Consider the following 21,527-nt stretch of genomic DNA (forward strand, 5'->3'; position numbering starts at 1 on the left):
AGAAGAAATTGATGATATATTTTCTTATAATGTGGCAATTGACATCATAAATGATAATGAAGATCATGAACCAAAATCTTTTGGTGAATGTAAAAATCGGCAGGATTGGATAAATTGGAAAGAAGCCATCCAGGTTGAATTGGATTCGCTAAATAAACGTAATGTTTTTGGACCTATAGTCCTTACACCTGAAGGTGTAAAACCTGTTGGATACAAATGGGTTTTTATTCGAAAGCGAAATGAGAAAAATGAAATTGTAAGATATAAAGCTCGACTTGTTGCACAAAGTTTTTCTCAAAGGCCTAGAATTGATTATGAAGAAACGTATTCTCCCGTGATGGATGCAATTACGTTTCGGTATTTGATTAGCTTGGCGGTATTTGAAAATTTAGAAATGCGTCTTATGGATGTTGTTACAGCTTACTTATATGGATTACTTGATAGTAATATATATATATGAAAATCTCTGAAGGATTTAAGATGCCTGAAGCACAAAGTTCAAAACCCAGAGAATGTTATTCTGTGAAATTACAAAGATTATTATATGGGTTAAAGCAATCCGGCCGAATGTGGTATAATCGGCTAAGTGATCACTTGATGAAAAAGGGATATGTAAATAATCAATATGCCCTTGTGTTTTCATTAAGAAAACAACATCCGGATGTGTAATTATTTCTGTATATGTTGATGATTTAAACATCATTGGAACGAATAAGGAAATTCAAGAAGTTGTGTCATACTTGAAGGAAGAATTTGAAATGAAGGATCTTGGAAAAACCAAGTATTGTCTGGGTTTACAAATTGAACAAAAAGAATGCGGAATGTTTGTTTGCCAGACAAATTATACAGAAAAGATCCTTAAACGTTTTAATATGGATAAATCAAATCTTTTAAGTACTCCAATGGTTGTTAGATCATTAAACATAGAAAAGGATCCATTCCGTCCATGTGAAGATGATGAAGATATTCTCGGTCCAGAAGTACCATATCTAAGTGCCATCGGTGCCCTTATGTACCTTACAAATTGTACAAGGCCTGATATATCTTTTGCCGTGAATCTGTTGGCAAGATTTAGCATATATCCAACAAAGAGACACTGGAACGGAATTAAACATATATTCCGTTATCTACGAGGAACGACAGACTTGGGACTTTTGTATTCAAAAGATGCTAATCCAAGTATAATTGGTTATGGTGATACTGGATACTTATCTTATCCACACAAGGGACGTTCCCAAACTGGATATGTATTTACTCGTGGAGGCACTGTAATTTCTTGGCGTTCACAGAAACAAACGCTTGTAACAACTTCATCAAATCATGCCGAGATTATTGCACTACATGAAGCAAGTCATGAATGTGTGTGGTTAAAATCAATGACCCAACATATCCAAATCTCATGCGGATTATCATTCGACGAGAAGCCTGTGATACTATATGAAGATAATGCTGCATGTGTTGCTCAAATGAAAGAAGGATACATTAAAAGCGACGGAACTAAACATATTCCTCTTAAGTTCTTCGCATTCACCAAGGAGCTTGAGAAGAATAAATGTATTGATGTTCGTCACATTCAATCAAGTGAAAACTCATCAGATCTCTTCACAAAGGCACTTCCTACGTCAATATTCGGAAATCACATATATAAAATTGGGATGCGCAATCTACGAAATTTGTGAAGAATTGTTCGTGTCAACATGAGGGGGAGTTTACGTGACTGCACTCTTTTTCCCTTACTATGGTTTTTATCCCAATGTGTTTTTCCTGGTAAGGTTTTTAACGAGGCAGTACAAAACACGTAATGAAGACATCATCGTATCATGATCATCATCACAAGGGGGAGTGTTGAAAAATGATATTTAAAATGTGTGTATTGAATATTTGAATGTTGAATATTTGAATGTTGAAAATAAGAGTTGTAAATATTGAAAATTAGTGTGTGATGATGTAAGTGATGATGAATTTATTTTTGGATTATTTGTAAAGTTTTTCTATAAATAGATCTCTCATTTGTGAAGAAAATCACAATTGAGTAGAGAGAAAAATATTATAAAGTGTGTAGTTTGATAAATTTTGAGAGTTTGAGATTTTTACCTTTTACCATAAATTTTAAATTTATTTGTTTACAACAATAAGATTAATTATTATATCATAGTTTATTATTTTTATTAATTTTTGCCTATATTAAAAAGTAATGCTGATACATATGGATGAATTGACTGTGTTGAGGTTCACTTCTCGTTTTTGTGCCTTCCATTTCTTTCCATGCTTCAAACAGCTAAATCTTAGCGAAATGGTATCTGGGTTCTCTTTATTCTGGTCAGTTTCTATCTATTTTGCTCGATTCGATGATGTAACCTTTTTTTCTGGTTCTTTTGATAGTTCTTGATTTTGTTTTTTGTGTGTGCTTTGTGATTCTGAATCTTGAGGTTTAAAATATGCTTAAATTATTGGCGACTAACTAAAGGGTGTGAACCTTGACTGAGTTTCTGAAATTACTTGAAATTTTGTATGGTGTAAAAGGAGGAACTGTGTAAAGTTGGGGAAAGATTGTTGTTTTTTTTTTAATGAGACTTTTGGTTTGTTCTTGGATGTTTTCTTTGTTTCCTGATAATGTGGAAGGAGTTTTAGGATCTTGCATCACATCAGTTCCGATGAATGACTCGGGATTTTGTCTGATTTGTTTCACTTTTTGTGTCATGCCAAGAAGAATTTATTGGGTGTGGCTTGGAGATATGAGTTTTTTTCTTATGAAATTTATGGTCAAACCTAATATCTGAAGTTTCATCATCATCGTCTTTATTATACAGAAATCTGTCCGTGGATAAGTAGGCCTTTCTTGCGGAGGTAGAATCGGTATATCCCCATGAGGGAATAAGTTATAAGCTTTGTTTGTGTTTGGATGGATGTATTTTGTTTAGACGAAGATATTTGATTCAAGAAAAGATTTTTAACTTAGGATATCAAATGATATCCATCGTGAATCCGTTTGGAATCCATCACATAGCACTTACTAATTCAGGATATTAAGTTAGATCGATAATGAATTTGAAATTCACCTAATGTATATCTACCCGAACAAATGATTCCGAAACACATCTTTTGTAAAGGCATGTCAAATTCATTTTGATATTTCTCATGTATGAAGTAGAGAGATGTTCAGTCTCATTTCCTTTCCCACTGAGAATTTTCTTTGAAAATTGTCGCAAAACTTTAGCATTGTGTCATATATGGTTGTAAAGAAAGATTATTAACATTACAAACCTTATGATAACATCAACAAAGCAAATATGATCTTTGTGCTGTCATTTGAATGCTTAGTAGCTAAGTAGCTTAATGTGTGTTGCAAGCTGCTTTCTAATTTAGGTCGACATGTTGTTTCAATTCTTGCTCTGAAATTTTCCTATTTTGGACTAATTTTTTGTGCATTGGAATCGTCCGTTATGTCTGACAGTTTTGATCCCATAGGTTTTGGTAGTTAAGAAAAACATTTACCCAATATGGATCCCGAAAAGAGAATGCTTGCAGATAAATGGACTGAGCCTTCATCAAGCCGTGATACTCACATACCAACAAATAATGAATCTTTTGCTAATTTTGATCCAGCTCAACAGAAGTGGGAAGATCGTCATTTCTTGATTATGGTAGGAGGATTGACTCTCGAAACTCCTTTGCTTTCGACACTAATAACCAAAACAACACAAGTGATCCACAAGGTAATAATACAAGCAAGGCCAGTGAACCAATTAACATTCAGGAGTGGAATCCAAGAGCAATGCTAAACAATCTATGTTTCCCGGAGAAAAAGATTCATCAGCTTCAAGAATTGATACATTCATTCGTGGGACGCAAAGGTCAATCTGGGGTCAACCAGGCGAGCTTTTAATTCAGTAGCAACAGCTTGTGACTGTTGATCTAACCTCGATTATAGTCCAGCTGATTTCAACGGCAGGCAGCCTTCTTCCATCTCTGAATCGTAACCTTTCATCAGTTAATCCTATAAACCAGTTGGCGCACTTTGGTGGTGTCACTAAACCTTCAAATGGAGTTCCAAGAAACATCATTTGCCCAAAGAATACAAATTTAAACAAGGCGGAAGATCACTCAAACCTGATTGATGCTACAGGTCTTTATGGTACCAAACAAAATTCCAACATGGAAGATCAAGAAACAAAAAGTGATGATGATTCTGAGGAAGGGGAGAACCTAACCCCTGGCTCGTACGAAATTCTGCAACTCGAGAAAGAAGAAATCCTCGCACCTCATACCCATTTGTGCACCATATGTGGAAAAGGATTCAAGAGAGATGCTAATTTAAGGATGCACATGAGAGGTCATGGAGACAGATACAAAACTCTGGCTGCTCTCGCAAAGCCCAGTAAGGAATCCACCTTAAATCAAATTCTTGTCAAGAGATACTCGTGCCCGTACATTGGCTGCAAAAGGAACACGGATCACAAGAAGTTCGAGCCTCTTAAAACTATCTTATGTGTGAAAAACCATTACAAGAGAACCCATTGTGACAAGACTTACACTTGTAGCCGGTGCAACGAAAAGAAATTTTCAGTTCTTGCAGACCTCAAAACGCACTGTGGGAGAGACAAATGGTTTTGCTCGTGTGGCACGACCTTTTCAAGGAAAGATAAGCTCTTTGGTCACATTGCTCTTTTCCAAGGCCATACTCCTGCTATTCCAGTGGAGGATTCTAAAGGGTTTTCAATACCAGCTAATGAAGGGCAGAACAATGAAGCCTCTAGCAAGACCCCAGTTTCATTTTAAAACACGGTGGATGTAAAAGGGTTTGCTGGAGAGGATCTTGCCAATTTTTTCTCGCCTTTTGAAACAAACGACATCAGTGGATTCCATGAATTTCCTCGACCCCCATTTGAAGATTCCGAAAGTTCGTTCTCGTTCCTGCTTTTAGATTACACACCGAAGAACCGATGATTTTCTGTTCGAATTATGAGTTGAACTGATATTAGTGATACGATGTTGCCTTGTACTAATATACTTTATCCACACATCAAATAAATCGCTACATTTTCCGGCATATCTTTAGTAGCATTGTATCTTTATTTACTCTACCATGATGCTGTAATTTTTTCTGTTATTAATGAAATTACTAGTAAAATAATGGTAAGACAAATATACCTACCTAATCATATCCACGAATGCATTATTCCAAAAATCAAATCTTTTCTTTTCTTTTTTTCCTTACATTTTTTGTATCTTTCTTATTATTTATTTTTCTCGGTATTGTTGATGTCTTTGCTGACGTATCTATATTTTTATATCGTCAATTTCTTGGTACAGTTTTATATCCATAAAATTTCTTTAAAATAGTAGTATATATTCTTTATATGTTGTAAAATCTTGTATGAGATCCATACAAAAATTGAACTTTTGGAGGGAATGAAAAAGAACTTTGAATGAGAAAATGACATGAAGAAAGGGACGAACTTCTTTTGCTTCATTTGAAAAATAATTTAATAAATTAAACAATGCAAATCCACAAATATATTTTAAAAAATAATGGACCAAGACAATTACATATATAGTATAAATTTTTAATTAATTAAAAATATTGAAGCATGGGCTGAAGCCCACCCAACCTACTTTAGGTGTTGTACAACATGCATAGCTTGCGATAAGACAATACATATTAATTTTGTGAGATGTATCTCTTAATCAATCCAACTCATGAAAAATATTGTTTTTTTATACTGAATGTATTAATTTCCGCTCAATATATTTGTGAGGCCCATTTACTCTAAGGACAATTAATGATCAAACAATAATGGTTTGATTTAAAACTGCAGCGGAAAAAGGTTTAAAATACTTTAAAACGGATCTCAGGGCCTTAAAAATTTCGGCATGACCTCCCCGTAAGTAGGACATCCCGAAAACTCAAGCAGCAGTTTATAACAAAATATACTCCAACTAGAGTCAATAAAACAAAACCAAAGTCAACAACCTATAGCTTCACTGGCCAGGACTAAACAGAATTTAAAACTTACCAAATACTCACCAGATCAAGAATATCACAGAGTCGCCTCATACATAACAAGAACAACCAAATATCACTACAGATACACGGGGCATCTCCCCGGCAAATAAAATACAATACAAGACTGAAACAACTCAAGAAATACATATAGACTAACTGGGAGACTCCACCGAACAGAACCAAGCAATCCAACCTCAATCCCGAGCTCCACTGGCGGAACCCCGGCCTGATGCTGCAAAACGACTCGGGAGATCTACCATGGTGCCCAATAGCAACCACAGCAGCCCCCCAGTAAACAACTGAGGTTAGGATTCTGGTATGAAACAGTTCAACAATAACAACAATAACATAAATCATGCATAATCATATAATGAAATGTGATATGCAATGCATGAAAAGGCTCAACGAATAATCGGAATCACATGAGCCAACAAACGGTACGATAACAAGTGGAATAATGCTCGAGCAACAACAGAGGGGAGCTACATCGTCATGCAGCTAAACCGCCCTGCCAAGTATGCGAGGTATGCCAAGCTGTGCTGAATAACACCCCTGACTCGGCCTCCATACAGCTGATACGCTAAAACAGGATGGCACAACAGAACGAACTAGATGACACACAATCCCAGCGCTCACCTCAAAAGGCTGCACTAACCACGAGATTGTTCAATCACATCTACGGTCTCATGTGTATAGGCCTATCAGCCACACAATGATCCCGAGATAAACAACAGTGCCAGATAACAACAGATATCAACAATGGCTAACAAGAACGATAGGGCTCAACATGAATGTCATAACTGTATGCCCAATGCTAAATGCCAATAATATGTCATAATAATAAACATAGATCACAACGAAGGTATTTAACAATTTATACAATCAACAAGTCATAAACACGATCCATGTAACACAGAATGACAATTAAACATAATTTATATTTTACCGTCGTATGTTACCGAGCTGTAACATACCTATACCAACTTGACAATCCACTAACAACTTCACTTCAAGACCCTTGGCCCCAAAATCGGAAGAATTCGGGCAGAAACAGAGCACCGGAAGAGCAGCTTCGATCTACCCGAATTCTTGCTCAGACTTTGCGATTTCTGACTTGAATCGAAGCTTAGGATGTTAGGAAGACATCCTTCAGACCGATCGAGATTTGGACGCCGGACGGAGGAGATATCGCGATTTTCCCGCAGCTGCTCCAAGTGTTGCGAAAATGGGGTTTAGGGAAATGTTTATCTCTTCTGTCTTTCCTTTCTCTCGATTCTTCCTTCTCTTATTTGGTAAGTTATGTGTATGTATATGTATTTTTATATATTGTGTATTTGGTTACTAAAATAGTAACTCAAGCCCATTTATCTCGGTCTGTATTTATTTTTGCTCTCGTGTATTATTTAAATTCTATATGTATTTTATATCGTTAAATTCTCCGATATTCTAAAATACATATTTTTAACACACTTCTTGAATTTATTTGGCGTAATTAATTATTTTAATTTACAACTCAATAATTATTCTAATTATGCCAAAATTACCGGATAATTAATTACAGGGCCTTACAATATTGATCAGATCAACTCATCTCACAAGAACTACGTATCCTTTATTTGCTATAAGGATTTAGTTAATGTGCATAACCAATCCGAATACGTGAGGGAGCAAAAAAGGCAGCACAAACAAGAAATCAGAATCATATATAATAGTTTTAATATTTTAAAATTTTTCAATAGCAATTATATATATATATATATATATATATATATATATATATATATATATATAGATGCATTGCATGAAAATTAAATTATGACATCACAATGATGTGGCTGGTTTCTATATATTCACCCAAACAAGAAAACATAATTGTCTTTATTGTCAATAATTGTTATTATTTTACTTTAATTAGCTATTTCTAATTGTGTAGGTGGATGCTTTTGGACAATAAAAATAATAACTGGGCTTAAAAGCAATTTAGATTCTGGGTAAAATTGAGTTTTTAATTGCATCATGTACAATTAAGTAATTTACAATAGTTGATGAACCAATTTGTCAATTTACAATTTTAGATTTAGATATATATATTTTCATTATTTTTAAATTTTTTTATTACAAAAATAAAAGATTTATAGATAAAATTATATAATTTTTGAAGGATTTTTTTAAGCCTAATTATCTATACTTCTATACTATATTATTAAGTTTGAGACCCTTAGATTAACTAACTTTTGGTGTCATGGTCTGTTTTAATAATTAAATATATTAATAAAGTATTAAAACTTTAATGTAAGTCACATGTAGCTTAGTAGATAGAGTCTTTGTTTCCTATGCATTAAATTGTAGGTTCAATTCCTACTTTGGTCTTTTTTCTCTTTCTTTTTTATATTTATTTTTTAATTCATATATAAAAATTACAATGCAGTTTCTCATAATTATATTTTGATCATCATTTAAATATAAATCAAATGAATTATAAAAAATATTGTATAAGCACGCAATGCGTGCCTCGGTGCATTAGTTTACAATAACTAGTATTTAACATGTGCGATGCACGAGATGATATTATTAAAAATTAGTGAAAATTGAATATATATTTAAATTGAAAAAAATAAAAATAAAAACTATTTTTTCGCTAATTTTAAAAAATTTTCTTAAATATAACGCATGTTGATTAATTTTTTTGGCTAATAGTCACTATCATATATCAAAATTTTAGATTGTGTTAGCCTAAGGCAATGACATGATGCTTATCGTGTTTAGTGTATTGATGTCGACCACAACCTTAATACATATTTAATTCTTTAATTTTCGAGAAGCTATATATTATTATTCTTTAACATGTGATAAAAAAAATATTTTAAAATCACATTCAATAAAATTAATGAGAAATAATTTTTTAAAAATTCAGTAATTTCGTCTAAATCCACATTCACAAACAATTTTGTGACATGACACGTGTTTGACACATTTGAATGATAACAATAATTGTTTCATCAATATCTTTATCCAAATGAGTTGTGATTTTATCTAAAAAATCTCTTCATAATATACACAACAGCCTATTACTTCGAAAGAAAAATGAAACATGTGATCATAAGTAAATTATGTATAAATTAGAAAAGTAATTTTTATTAACATTACTATGTGTATTTCAAAATAATGTCAATAAATTTTATAAAATGTCTTCTAATAAGATCCATACTTTCTTTAGAATAGGTTTAATCATTTCCATTACAGGACATTTTATACTATCATGTATCCGTGAACTTTGTAATATAGAAGAAAATTATCACATTAGTAATACGTAATAATTAAAATTTTGTACAAATAGAAGAATAATATTTTTTACTTCTCGATCATTAAAGACAGATTTCAAACTTAATGTCTCGTTGTTTTCGTTGTTTCCATATGTAGATAGTTCATAACAACGAACAAATCTAAAGAAAATAAAAAAATATATAATTTATAAATGACATTTAAATTGATTTAAAAATAATAAAATTCAAATTTGAATTAATAAAAGAATTGATATAATCAATGCAAACAATAATTGAAGTTATAATTTATTGCAATACACATATTTCGAGATTCATTATATTTATATCTTTCTTTTTTTAGAAATGACATTTTGGTGGGAAATTACTATTTTTGGCAAAAACTATGCTTTTATATATACTATTATTTCACCCGTGCGATACGCACGAAGTGTTGTTTTTTATAATTAACGATTCAAATTAGTAAGTATTAATGTTTGAATAATTATTTAAAATAATTGATATAATATAATGAATATATTTAAATTTTAAATATTATTATAAAAAGTTATCATATCAAAATATTTATGTCATTTAAGTGTAAGGCCCTGTAATTAATAATCCGGTAATTTTGGCATAATTAGAATAATTATTGAGTTGTAAATTAAAATAATTATTTATGCCAAATAAATTCAAGAAGTGTGTTAAAAATATGTATTTGAGAATATCGGAGAATTTAACGATATAAAATACACATAGAGTTTAAATAACACACGAGAGCAAAATAAATACAGACCGGGATAAATGGGCTTGAGTTACGATTTGAGTAACCAAATACACAAGATATATATACAAATATGCATATACATACACACATAATTTACGTGAAGAGAGAGAAACTTTTCCCCAAACCCATTTCCCTCGACCCCCATTTTCGCAACTCTTGTAGCAGCCGTGGGAAAGTTGCGATATCTCCTCCGTCCGGCGTCCAAATCACGAATGGTTTGAGGGGTTGTCTTCCTTACATCGGTAGCTTCGTTTTGAACCATGAATCGCCACTTTTGATGCTCGTTTCAGCCCCAATCGAGCCCTGTTTCGGGACTGCTCTTTTTCGAATTTCTTGTTCGATTTTAGGTGAGCTATTGCTTGGTTTTTCTTGGTTCTTTGGAGTATATTGAGCAAGGATTTGAAGCTTAAATCTTACCTTGCTGTTCCTGTATTTTTCAGCTAGTTTTCAGTTCGGTTTTTGGTCGTGAATAGTGTTTTCCGGCGTCTTTTCCGGCGAGTAGCAACATTGGACCGCTAGAGACTAGTTTATACTTCGATCTTGGTAATTTTGGATCCAATTCCAGATATTTCGGTGCATAAGTAGGCTGCCCCGAAGTGTAATTTGACTCGCTTCGATTTAATTTCGCCTTGTCGATTTTAATGCATTATATTGACGTATATATTGGGTTTATATTGTAGGTTCGATCGTTGGAGAGCTTTGAGGTATAAATCGAGGAGTTTGTGAATTAGTATCGAGTTAATCGCTTGATTATTTTGGAGAATTACGGTTATTTAGTTGAAATTTCAGAATTGTTGAAATTGATTTGGGAATTAAGTTTTGATAATTAAAAATCAATAAGTTGGATTAATTTAGTTTTATTGGCGAATTGTGAATTATTCAACCTATTTTTATCATTGTTAGGTCGAGGAGATTAAAGTTGAGCTTGTTGTGATTTTAGAGTTGGTTTAGGTATGTTACAGTTCGGTAACATACGACAGTAAAACATAAATTATGTTTAATTGTCATTCTGTGTTACATTGATCGTGTTATGAATTGTTGACTGTTATAAATTGTTAAATGCCTTCGTTATGATCTATGTTTATTATTATGACATATTATTGGCATTTAGAGCATACAATTATAACATTCATGTTGAGCCTATCGTTTTTGTTAGCCCATTGTTGATATCCGTTGTTATCTGGCACTGTTGTTTATCTCGGGATCATTGTGTGGCTGATAGGCCTATACACATGATACTGTAGATGTGATTGAACAATCCCATGGTTAGTGCAGCCTTTTGAGGTGAGCGCTGGGATTGTGTCATCTAGTTCGTTCTGTTGTGCCATCCTGTTATATCGTATCAGCTGTATGGAGGCCGAGTCAGGGGTGTTATTCAGCACAGCTTGGCATACCTCACATACTTGGCAGGGCGGTTTAGCTGCATGACGATGTAGCTCCCCTGTGTTGTTGCTCGAGCATTATTCCAGTTGTTATCGTACCGTTTGTTGGCTCCTGTTATCCCGATTATTCGTTGAGCCTTTCATGCATTGCATATTACATTTCATTATATGATTATGCATGATTTATGTTATTGTTGTTATTGTTGAACTGTTTCATACCAGAATCCTAACCTCAGTTGTTTACTGGGGGGGCTGCTGTGGTTGCTTTTGGGCACCATGGTAGATCTCCCGAGTCGTTTTGCAGCATCAGGCCGAGGTTCCGCCAGTGGAGCTCGGGATTGAGGTTGGATTGCTTGGTTCTGTTCAGTGGAGTCTCCCAGTTAGTCTATATGTATGTCTTGAGTTGTCTCAGTCTTGTATTGTAGTTTATTTGCCGGGGAGATGCCTCGTGTATTTGTATTAATATTTGGTTGTTCTTGTTATGTTCTGAGTCGACTCTGTGATATTCTTGATCTGGTAAGTATTTGGTAAGTTTTAAATTCTGTTTAGTCCTGGCCAGTGCGGCTATAGGTTGTTGACTCTAGTTGGAGTATATTTTAATCTAAACTGCTGTTTGAGTTTTCGGGATGTCCTATTTACGGGGAGGTCATGACGAAATTTTTCTAGGCCCTGAGGTCCGTTTTAAATTATTTTAAACCTTTTTCCGCTGTAGTTTTAAATCAAACCTTTATTGTTTGATCATTAATTGTCGTTAGAGTAAGTGGGCCTCACATGAGAAAACACTCAAATGATGATAAAAATATTCTGTCATTAAATTAACTTATTTATTTTGTTTAAGTGAAACAATTATTAATAAAAATAAAACAAAATATTTAAAAAAATAATATATTATTTGTTTATCAAAATTTTAAATGATAAATAAATATTTTTTAAAAAATCAAATTTTTTGTCACTTATTTAGAGAAATAAAGTTTGATTAAAAATTTATTTATTTTTTGAAAATGTTAAAAATATTTATATTAAATTTTTATTAAGATACATATATTAAAGTTCTATTAAGATATATAATAATAATAACATTTTATAGGCAGTTAATATACCAAAAATTAATGGCATTTTTTAATAAAGTTGAAAATTGCAATCACTTGTATTTTAAATTTATTTATACAGATTTTAATTAAATTGATTGATATAATCAATGCAAAAAATTTAATATAGTTTACATTTTCAATAGAGTTTAGTTTCAATTTGAGTTAAAAAATAAAAAACATATAATACATAAATTACATTTGAATTAATATAAAAATTAATTAAATTCAAAATTGAATTAAATGAATTGATATAATCAATACAAACAATAATTGAAGTGATCATTTATTGCAGTACACATATTTCAATATTCATTATATATCTTTCCTTTTTTAGAAATGTCTTTTTGGCGGAAAATTACTATTTTTGGATAAAATTATGTTTTATATATATATATATATATATATATATATATATATATATATATATATATATATATATATAAGTAAAGAAAATAAAAAACATATAATTTGTAATATATATATATAGATATAGATATAAGTAAAGAAAATAAAAAACATATAATTTGTAAATTACATTTAAATTGATATAAAAATAATAAAATTCAAATTTGAATTAATAAAAGAATTAATATAATCAATGCAATAATTGAAGCTATCATTTATTGCAATATACATATTTCGAGATTCATTATATTTATATAAAAGCAGAATATATATATATATATATATATATAGATTTAAATAAAGAAAATAAAAAACATATAATTTATAAATTACATTTAAATTGATATAAAAATAATAAAATTTGAATTTTAATTAATAAAAGAATTGATATAATCAATGCAAACAATAATTGAAGTTATCATTTATTGCAATACACATATTTCGAGATTCATTGTATTTATATCTTTTTTTTAGAAATCACATTTTGGCGGGAAATTACTATTTTTTGCAAAAACTCTGCTTTTATATGTATGTATATATATATATATATATATATATATATATATATATTAGATAGATATAGATTTAAATAAAGAAAATAAAAAACATATAATTTATAAATTACATTTAAATTGATATAAAAAAAGAATAAAATTCAAATTTGAATTAATAAAAGAATTGATATAATCAATGCAAACAATAATTGAAGTTGTCATTTATTGCAATACACATATTTCGAGATTCATTATATTTATATCTTTCCTTTTGTAGAAATGACATTTTGACGACAAATTACTATTTTTGGCAAAAACTATGCTTTTATATATATATAGATATGGCATGTTTCTATATATTCACCCAGACAAGACACATGATTGTTAATTATTGTGAATAATACTTTTGCTTTCATTAGCTACTTTGTGTTAGGCATGCTTTTGGATAATACATTCTGTTCCTATCAAATATTACAATATCGTTCCAAAAATTGGATGCTAATCAATGCAAACAATAATTGAAGTGATCATTTATTGCAGTACACATATTTCAATATTTATGATATATCTTTCCTTTTTTAGAAATGACTTTTTGGCGGAAAATTACTATTTTTGTCAAAAAATCTATTTAAATATGTATTTTGAATGATTTACCTCATGAGTTGTGAGGCACATTTACTCTACTGACAATTAATGATCAAACAATAATGGTTTGACTTAAAACTGCAACGGAAAAAGGTTTAAAATACTTTAAAACGGACCTCAGGGCCTAGAAAAATTCGGCATGACCTCCCTGTAGATAGGACATCCCGAAAACTCAAGCAGCATATTTCGAGATTCATTATATTTAAATAAAAAAAATAAAAAATATATAATTTATAAATTACATTTAAATTGATATAAAAAGAATAAAATTCAAATTTGAATTAATAAAAGAATTGATATAATCAATGCAAACAATAATTGAAGTTATCATTATTGTAATACACATATTTCGAGATTCATTATATTTATATCTTTCTTTTTGTAGAAATGACATTTTGACGACAAATTATTATTTTTGGCAAAAACTATGCTTTTATATATATATATATATATGACATGTTTCTATATATTCACCCAGACAAGACACGTGATTGTTAATTATTGTGAATAATACTTTTGCTTTCATTAGCTACTTTGTGTTAGGCATGCTTTTGGATAATACATTCCGTTCTTAACAAATATTACAATATCGTTCCAAAAATTGGATGTTAATCAATGCAAACAATAATTGAAGTGATCATTTATTGGAGTACACATATTTCAATATTCATGATATATCTTTTCTTTTTTAGAAATGACTTTTTGGCGAAAAATTACTATTTTTGTCAAAAACTCTATTTAAAAAATGTATTTTTGAATGGTTTACCTCTTGAGTGATACTGAACATTGCAATCATTTGTATTTTAAATTTATTTATACAGTTTTTAATTAAATTGATTGATATAATCAATGCAAAAAATTTAATATAGTTTACGTTTTCAATAGAGTTTAGTTTCAATTTGAGTTAAAAAATAAAAACATATAGTACATAAATTACATTTGAATTAATATAAAAATTAATTAAATTCAAAATTGAATTAAATGAATTGATATAATCAATACAAACAATAATTGAAGTAATCATTTATTGCAGTACACATATTTCAATATTCATATATATCTTTCTTTTTTAGAAATGTCTTTTTGGCGGGAAATTACTATTTTTGGCAAAAACTCTGCATATATATATATATATATATATATATATATATATATATATATATATATATATATATATATATATAGATATAAGTAAAGAAAATAAAAAACATATAATTTATAAATTAAAAATAATAAAATTCAAATTTGAATTAATAAAAGAATTAATATAATCAATACAATAATTGAAGCTATCATTTATTGCAATATACATATTTCGAGATTCATTATATTTATATATATTTTTTAGAAATGACATTTTGACGAGAAATTACTATTTTTGACAAAAATTCTGCTTATATATATATATATATGTGTGTGTATAGATAGATATAGATTTAAATAAAGAAAATAAAAAACATATAATTTATAAATTATATTTAAATTGATATAAAAATAATAAAATTCAAATTTGAATTAATAAAAGAATTGATATAATCAATGCAAACAATAATTGAAGTTATCATTTATTGCAATACACATATTTCGAGATTCATTATATTTATATCTTTCTTTTTTAGAAATGCATATTTTGGCGGGAAATTACTATTTTTTGCAAAAACTCTGCTTTTATATGTATATATAGATATAGATTTAAATAAAGAAAATAAAAAACATATAATTTATAAATTAAATTTAAATTGATATAAAAAGAATAAAATTCAAATTTGAATTAATAAAAGAGTTAATATAATCAATGCAAACAATAATTGAAGTTATCATTTATTGCAATACACATATTTCGAGATTCATTATATTTATATCTTTCCTTTTGTAGAAATGACGTTTTGACGGCAAATTACTATTTTTGACAAAAACTATGTTTATATATATATATATATATATATATATATATATATATATATATATTTATAGATTTAAATAAAGAAAATAAAAACATATAATTTATAAATTACATTTAAATTGATATAAAAATAATAAAATTTGAATTTGAATTAATAAAAGAATTGATATAATCAATGCAAACAATAATTGAAGTTATCATTTATTGCAATACACATATTTCGAGATTCATTGTATTTATATCTTTTTTTTAGAAATCACATTTTGGCGGGAAATTACTATTTTTTGCAAAAACTCTGCTTTTATATGTATGTATATATATATATATATATATATATATATATATAGATTTAAATAAAGAAAATAAAAAACATATAATTTATAAATTACATTTAAATTGATATAAAAAAAGAATAAAATTCAAATTTGAATTAATAAAAGAATTGATATAATCAATGCAAACAATAATTGAAGTTGTCATTTATTGCAATACACATATTTCGAGATTCATTATATTTATATCTTTCCTTTTGTAGAAATGACATTTTGACGACAAATTACTATTTTTGGCAAAAACTATGCTTTTATATATATATAGATATGGCATGTTTCTATATATTCACCCAGACAAGACACATGATTGTTAATTATTGTGAATAATACTTTTGCTTTCATTAGCTATTTTGTGTTAGGCATGCTTTTGGATAATACATTCTGTTCCTATCAAATATTACAATATCGTTCCAAAAATTGGATGCTAATCAATGCAAACAATAATTGAAGTGATCATTTATTGCAGTACACATATTTCAATATTTATGATATATCTTTCCTTTTTTAGAAATGACTTTTTGGCGGAAAATTACTATTTTTGTCAAAAAATCTATTTAAATATGTATTTTGAATGATTTACCTCATGAGTTGTGAGGCACATTTACTCTACTGACAATTAATGATCAAACAATAATGGTTTGACTTAAAACTGCAACGGAAAAAGGTTTAAAATACTTTAAAACGGACCTCAGTGCCTAGAAAAATTCGGCATGACCTCCCTGTAGATAGGACATCCCGAAAACTCAAGCAGCATATTTCGAGATTCATTATATTTAAATAAAAAAAATAAAAAATATATAATTTATAAATTACATTTAAATTGATATAAAAAGAATAAAATTCAAATTTGAATTAATAAAAGAATTGATATAATCAATGCAAACAATAATTGAAGTTATCATTATTGTAATACACATATTTCGAGATTCATTATATTTATATCTTTCTTTTTGTAGAAATGACATTTTGACGACAAATTATTATTTTTGGCAAAAACTATGCTTTTATATATATATATATATATATGACATGTTTCTATATATTCACCCAGACAAGACACGTGATTGTTAATTATTGTGAATAATACTTTTGCTTTCATTAGCTACTTTGTGTTAGGCATGCTTTTGGATAATACATTCCGTTCCTATCAAATATTACAATATCGTTCCAAAAATTGGATGTTAATCAATGCAAACAATAATTGAAGTGATCATTTATTGGAGTACACATATTTCAATATTCATGATATATCTTTTCTTTTTTAGAAATGACTTTTTGACGGAAAATTACTATTTTTGTCAAAAACTCTATTTAAAAAATGTATTTTTGAATGGTTTACCTCTTGAGTGATACTGAACATTGCAATCATTTGTATTTTAAATTTATTTATACAGTTTTTAATTAAATTGATTGATATAATCAATGCAAAAAATTTAATATAGTTTACGTTTTCAATAGAGTTTAGTTTCAATTTGAGTTAAAAAATAAAAACATATAGTACATAAATTACATTTGAATTAATATAAAAATTAATTAAATTCAAAATTGAATTAAATGAATTGATATAATCAATACAAATAATAATTGAAGTAATCATTTATTGCAGTACACATATTTCAATATTCATTATATATCTTTCTTTTTTTAGAAATGTCTTTTTGGCGGGAAATTACTATTTTTATAAGTAAAGAAAATAAAAAACATATAATTTATAAATTAAAAATAATAAAATTCAAATTTGAATTAATAAAAGAATTAATATAATCAATGCAATAATTGAAGCTATCATTTATTGCAATATACATATTTCGAGATTCATTATATTTATATATATTTTTTAGAAATGACATTTTGACGAGAAATTACTATTTTTGACAAAAATTCTGCTTATATATATATATATATGTGTGTGTGTATAGATATAGATATAGATTTAAATAAAGAAAATAAAAAACATATAATTTATAAATTATATTTAAATTGATATAAAAATAATAAAATTCAAATTTGAATTAATAAAAGAATTGATATAATCAATGCAAACAATAATTGAAGTTATCATTTATTGCAATACACATATTTCGAGATTCATTATATTTATATCTTTCTTTTTTAGAAATGATATTTTGGCGGGAAATTACTATTTTTTGCAAAAACTCTGCTTTTATATGTATATATAGATATAGATTTAAATAAAGAAAATAAAAAACATATAATTTATAAATTAAATTTAAATTGATATAAAAAGAATAAAATTCAAATTTGAATTAATAAAAGAGTTAATATAATCAATGCAAACAATAATTGAAGTTATCATTTATTGCAATACACATATTTCGAGATTCATTATATTTATATCTTTCCTTTTGTAGAAATGACGTTTTGACGGCAAATTACTATTTTTGACAAAAACTATGTTTATATATATATATATATATATATATATATATATATATATATAGATATGGCATGTTTCTATACATTCACCAAGGCAAGACACATGATTGTTAATTATTGTGAATAATACTTTTGCTTTCATTAGCTATTTTGTGTTAGGTATGCTTTTGGATAATACATTCTGTTCCTATCAAATATTACAATATCGTTCCAAAAATTGGATGCAATGCAAATTGCATGTCACGCCCCGAAACTCGGGATTGACATCAGCGTTGTTTAACAATCACACAATCGAAACGACAAGCCCTTTGTAGCACAGTGTAAACCGAAACCAGTTTATATATCATAATCTCAAACGAACTTAACAATTGTCTTTACAATTTAAAAACCAATAATGACATAGTTCAAATGCGGAAACGTAAAACTGAATAGTAATAAACTTAAACATAATCTAATTTCTTGAGCATTCACCATCCCCAGAACTGCTCGGATTCTTTCTCCTCAATCTCTTCTTCAAGCTTATCTGGGAAGGGTTGTAAGGGGGGTGAGTATTTGGGAATACTCAGCAAGTGGGGGCATATCAAGCACAATTAAACAACATGCATAAAATTCGAAAGAAAACACATGACCTGCATAATATTTTTCGTATCACATGCATAAACACTTACCAAGCACTGCGACTCATCTACTTTCTATGGTTTACTGACGTCAGTCCTTAATTTTTACTCCTCTAAGGGGGCGAGGCCGTATAGCGGTTATATCCCCCACCGCGTAAGGGTACGTCATGGTTGGGATTCCATCCCATATACAGTCGACTCCTCGCAGTGCTTTAAAAAAACCGTATGACAAATACACGAAAGGACTAGAAGCAAAATTGTACTCGACCGTGTTTTTAAAGAAAAACAAAAAATTTCATATATGCATAAAATCGAGATTTTTATTTCACAAACAAGCCCACTTACAGTATTTGGATTGCTAAAGAAACGTGGATGCTTGGCTTCGGGAAATTTGAATCGCTTCTCGATCTTGCTCGGACGGCGCTTCGGATCCGATTTTTAGGCTAACTTTGGGACGATTTTTGGACAGAGTTTCGGCTATGTAAAAGATGCTGAATTTCGAGAATGTGCAGCAAGGGATTTTCGAAAATCAGTGTAGGAATGCTAGGTGTTTATGGACTATTTATAGGGGAGAGGGATGGGGCTAAGTATGGCATCTAAATCATGCTCAATATTGCCTCAAATCTCACAATATTTGCCTCCAATTCTCCTTGCTAAAATCGAAAATTCAGCTACCAAATTGGTGAGATTTATTCCTTGATCTCCTTGCCCTCCATTGATTCGAAATTTGTGTTGCTAGGTGGGGAGGATTTTTTGAGTGATCTTTGATTATTTGTTTCCAAGTAACCAAGAATCTACCTATCACAATAACTAGTCATATATTATAGGGAAATTTCGAAAATCTCTAGTAAGATTTAACCTTAATTCCTCCACTTGTATGATATTCCAAATCTTGTAAAATTCCTCCCCCAAAATTTCGAAATTAGGCTTGTACAAGTGCATGCAATAATATCTTGATATTAAAGATTTTCCATAAAATATTCTCCAATATACATCCCTTATTTTAACACAATAATCCAAAAAGAATATCCTCTACTCTTAAATTTCCTTACAATTTTTTAATCATATGGGAAAAAAAAATCGGTTCTCACATCCCTCATTCCTTATGAGAAGTTTCGTCCTTGAAACTTGAGTTGGTTTGGTCACCAAACAGGTAGGGATATTCCTTTCGCATCTTCTCTTCGACTTCCCAGGTTGCTTCTCGCTCTGTGTGGTTGGACCACTGTACCTTAACGTAGGGAATGATACGTCGTCTAAGAACTTGTTCCTTGGTGTCTACAATTCTAATAGGGACTTCTTCGTATTTCAGTTCTTCTCCCAAGTTCCCTTCGACCAAGAGCGGTTCTACTTCTAATACGTGACTTGGGTCTGGAATGTACCTCCTCAGTTGGGACACGTGGAACACGTTGTGGATTCTTGACATGTTTGGTGGCAGTGCCAGTCTGCATGCTAGGGTGCCCACTTTTTCCAAGATTTCAAAGGGTCCAACATATCGAGGGTTCAGTTTCCCTGCCTTACTGAATCGGACAACTCCTCTCATAGGCGAGACTTTCACATAAGCCTTCTCGCCCACGCTGAACTCTACAGGCCTTCTTTTCAGATCTGCCCAGCTCTTCTGTCGGTCTTGAGCTGCCTTGAGTTTTTCTCGGACAATCTTAACTTTATCCACGGTCATCTGTACCAGCTCGGGTCCCACCACGGCTTTCTCTCCCACTTCATCCCAATAAAGTGGTGATCGACATTTCCTCCCATAAAGGGCTTTGTACGGAGCCATTCCAATGCTGCTGTGATAGCTGTTGTTGTAAGCGAACTCAATTAAGGGTAGATGAGTGCTCCAGTTGCTATTGAATTCAAGAGCGCGTGCTCTCAGCATATCTTCTAAGGTTTGGATGGTTATCTCCTTTTGCCCATAGGTTTGCGGATGATAGGCCGTACTTAGGGTCACTTTCGTCCCCATTGCTTCTTGAAAGCTCTTCCAAAAGCGCGAGACGAACCTCGGGTCTCAATCAGATAAGATGCTTACTGGCACTCCATGCAGTCTCACAATATTATCAATGTATAGTGAAGCCGACTTGTCGAGATTGTAATTCATGCGGACGGGTAGGAAGTGTGCAGTCTTTGTGAGTCTGTCCACGATCACCCATATACCGTCGTGACTTTGCCTAGACTTTGGCAATCCTACCACAAAGTCCATGGAAATATGCTCT

The 21,527-nt window shown here is 30.0% G+C and overlaps 1 protein-coding gene and 1 long non-coding RNA gene across 2 annotated transcripts; both read left to right on the top strand.

Annotated features, from left to right (window-relative positions):
* Positions 1 to 2,211: 2,211 nt before the first annotated feature.
* Positions 2,212 to 5,146, top strand: LOC140820222 (protein SENSITIVE TO PROTON RHIZOTOXICITY 1-like). The gene is given in 3 exon segments (XM_073180559.1): positions 2,212 to 2,319; positions 3,607 to 3,868; positions 3,871 to 5,146. Coding segments are annotated over 3 exon segments (1,197 nt in total). The 5' UTR covers positions 2,212 to 2,293; the 3' UTR covers positions 4,780 to 5,146.
* A 4,723-nt stretch (positions 5,147 to 9,869) lies between these two features.
* Positions 9,870 to 12,056, top strand: LOC140820198 (uncharacterized). Its single transcript, XR_012115369.1, has 5 exons — positions 9,870 to 10,401; positions 10,495 to 10,597; positions 10,735 to 10,758; positions 10,958 to 11,005; positions 11,720 to 12,056. It is a non-coding gene; the product is annotated as an uncharacterized lncRNA (long non-coding RNA).
* The last annotated feature ends 9,471 nt before the right edge of the window (positions 12,057 to 21,527 follow it).

The sequence above is a fragment of the Primulina eburnea genome, chromosome 18 (genome assembly GCF_022965805.1).
Source record: "Primulina eburnea isolate SZY01 chromosome 18, ASM2296580v1, whole genome shotgun sequence".
NCBI classification, from domain to species: domain Eukaryota; kingdom Viridiplantae; phylum Streptophyta; class Magnoliopsida; order Lamiales; family Gesneriaceae; genus Primulina; species Primulina eburnea.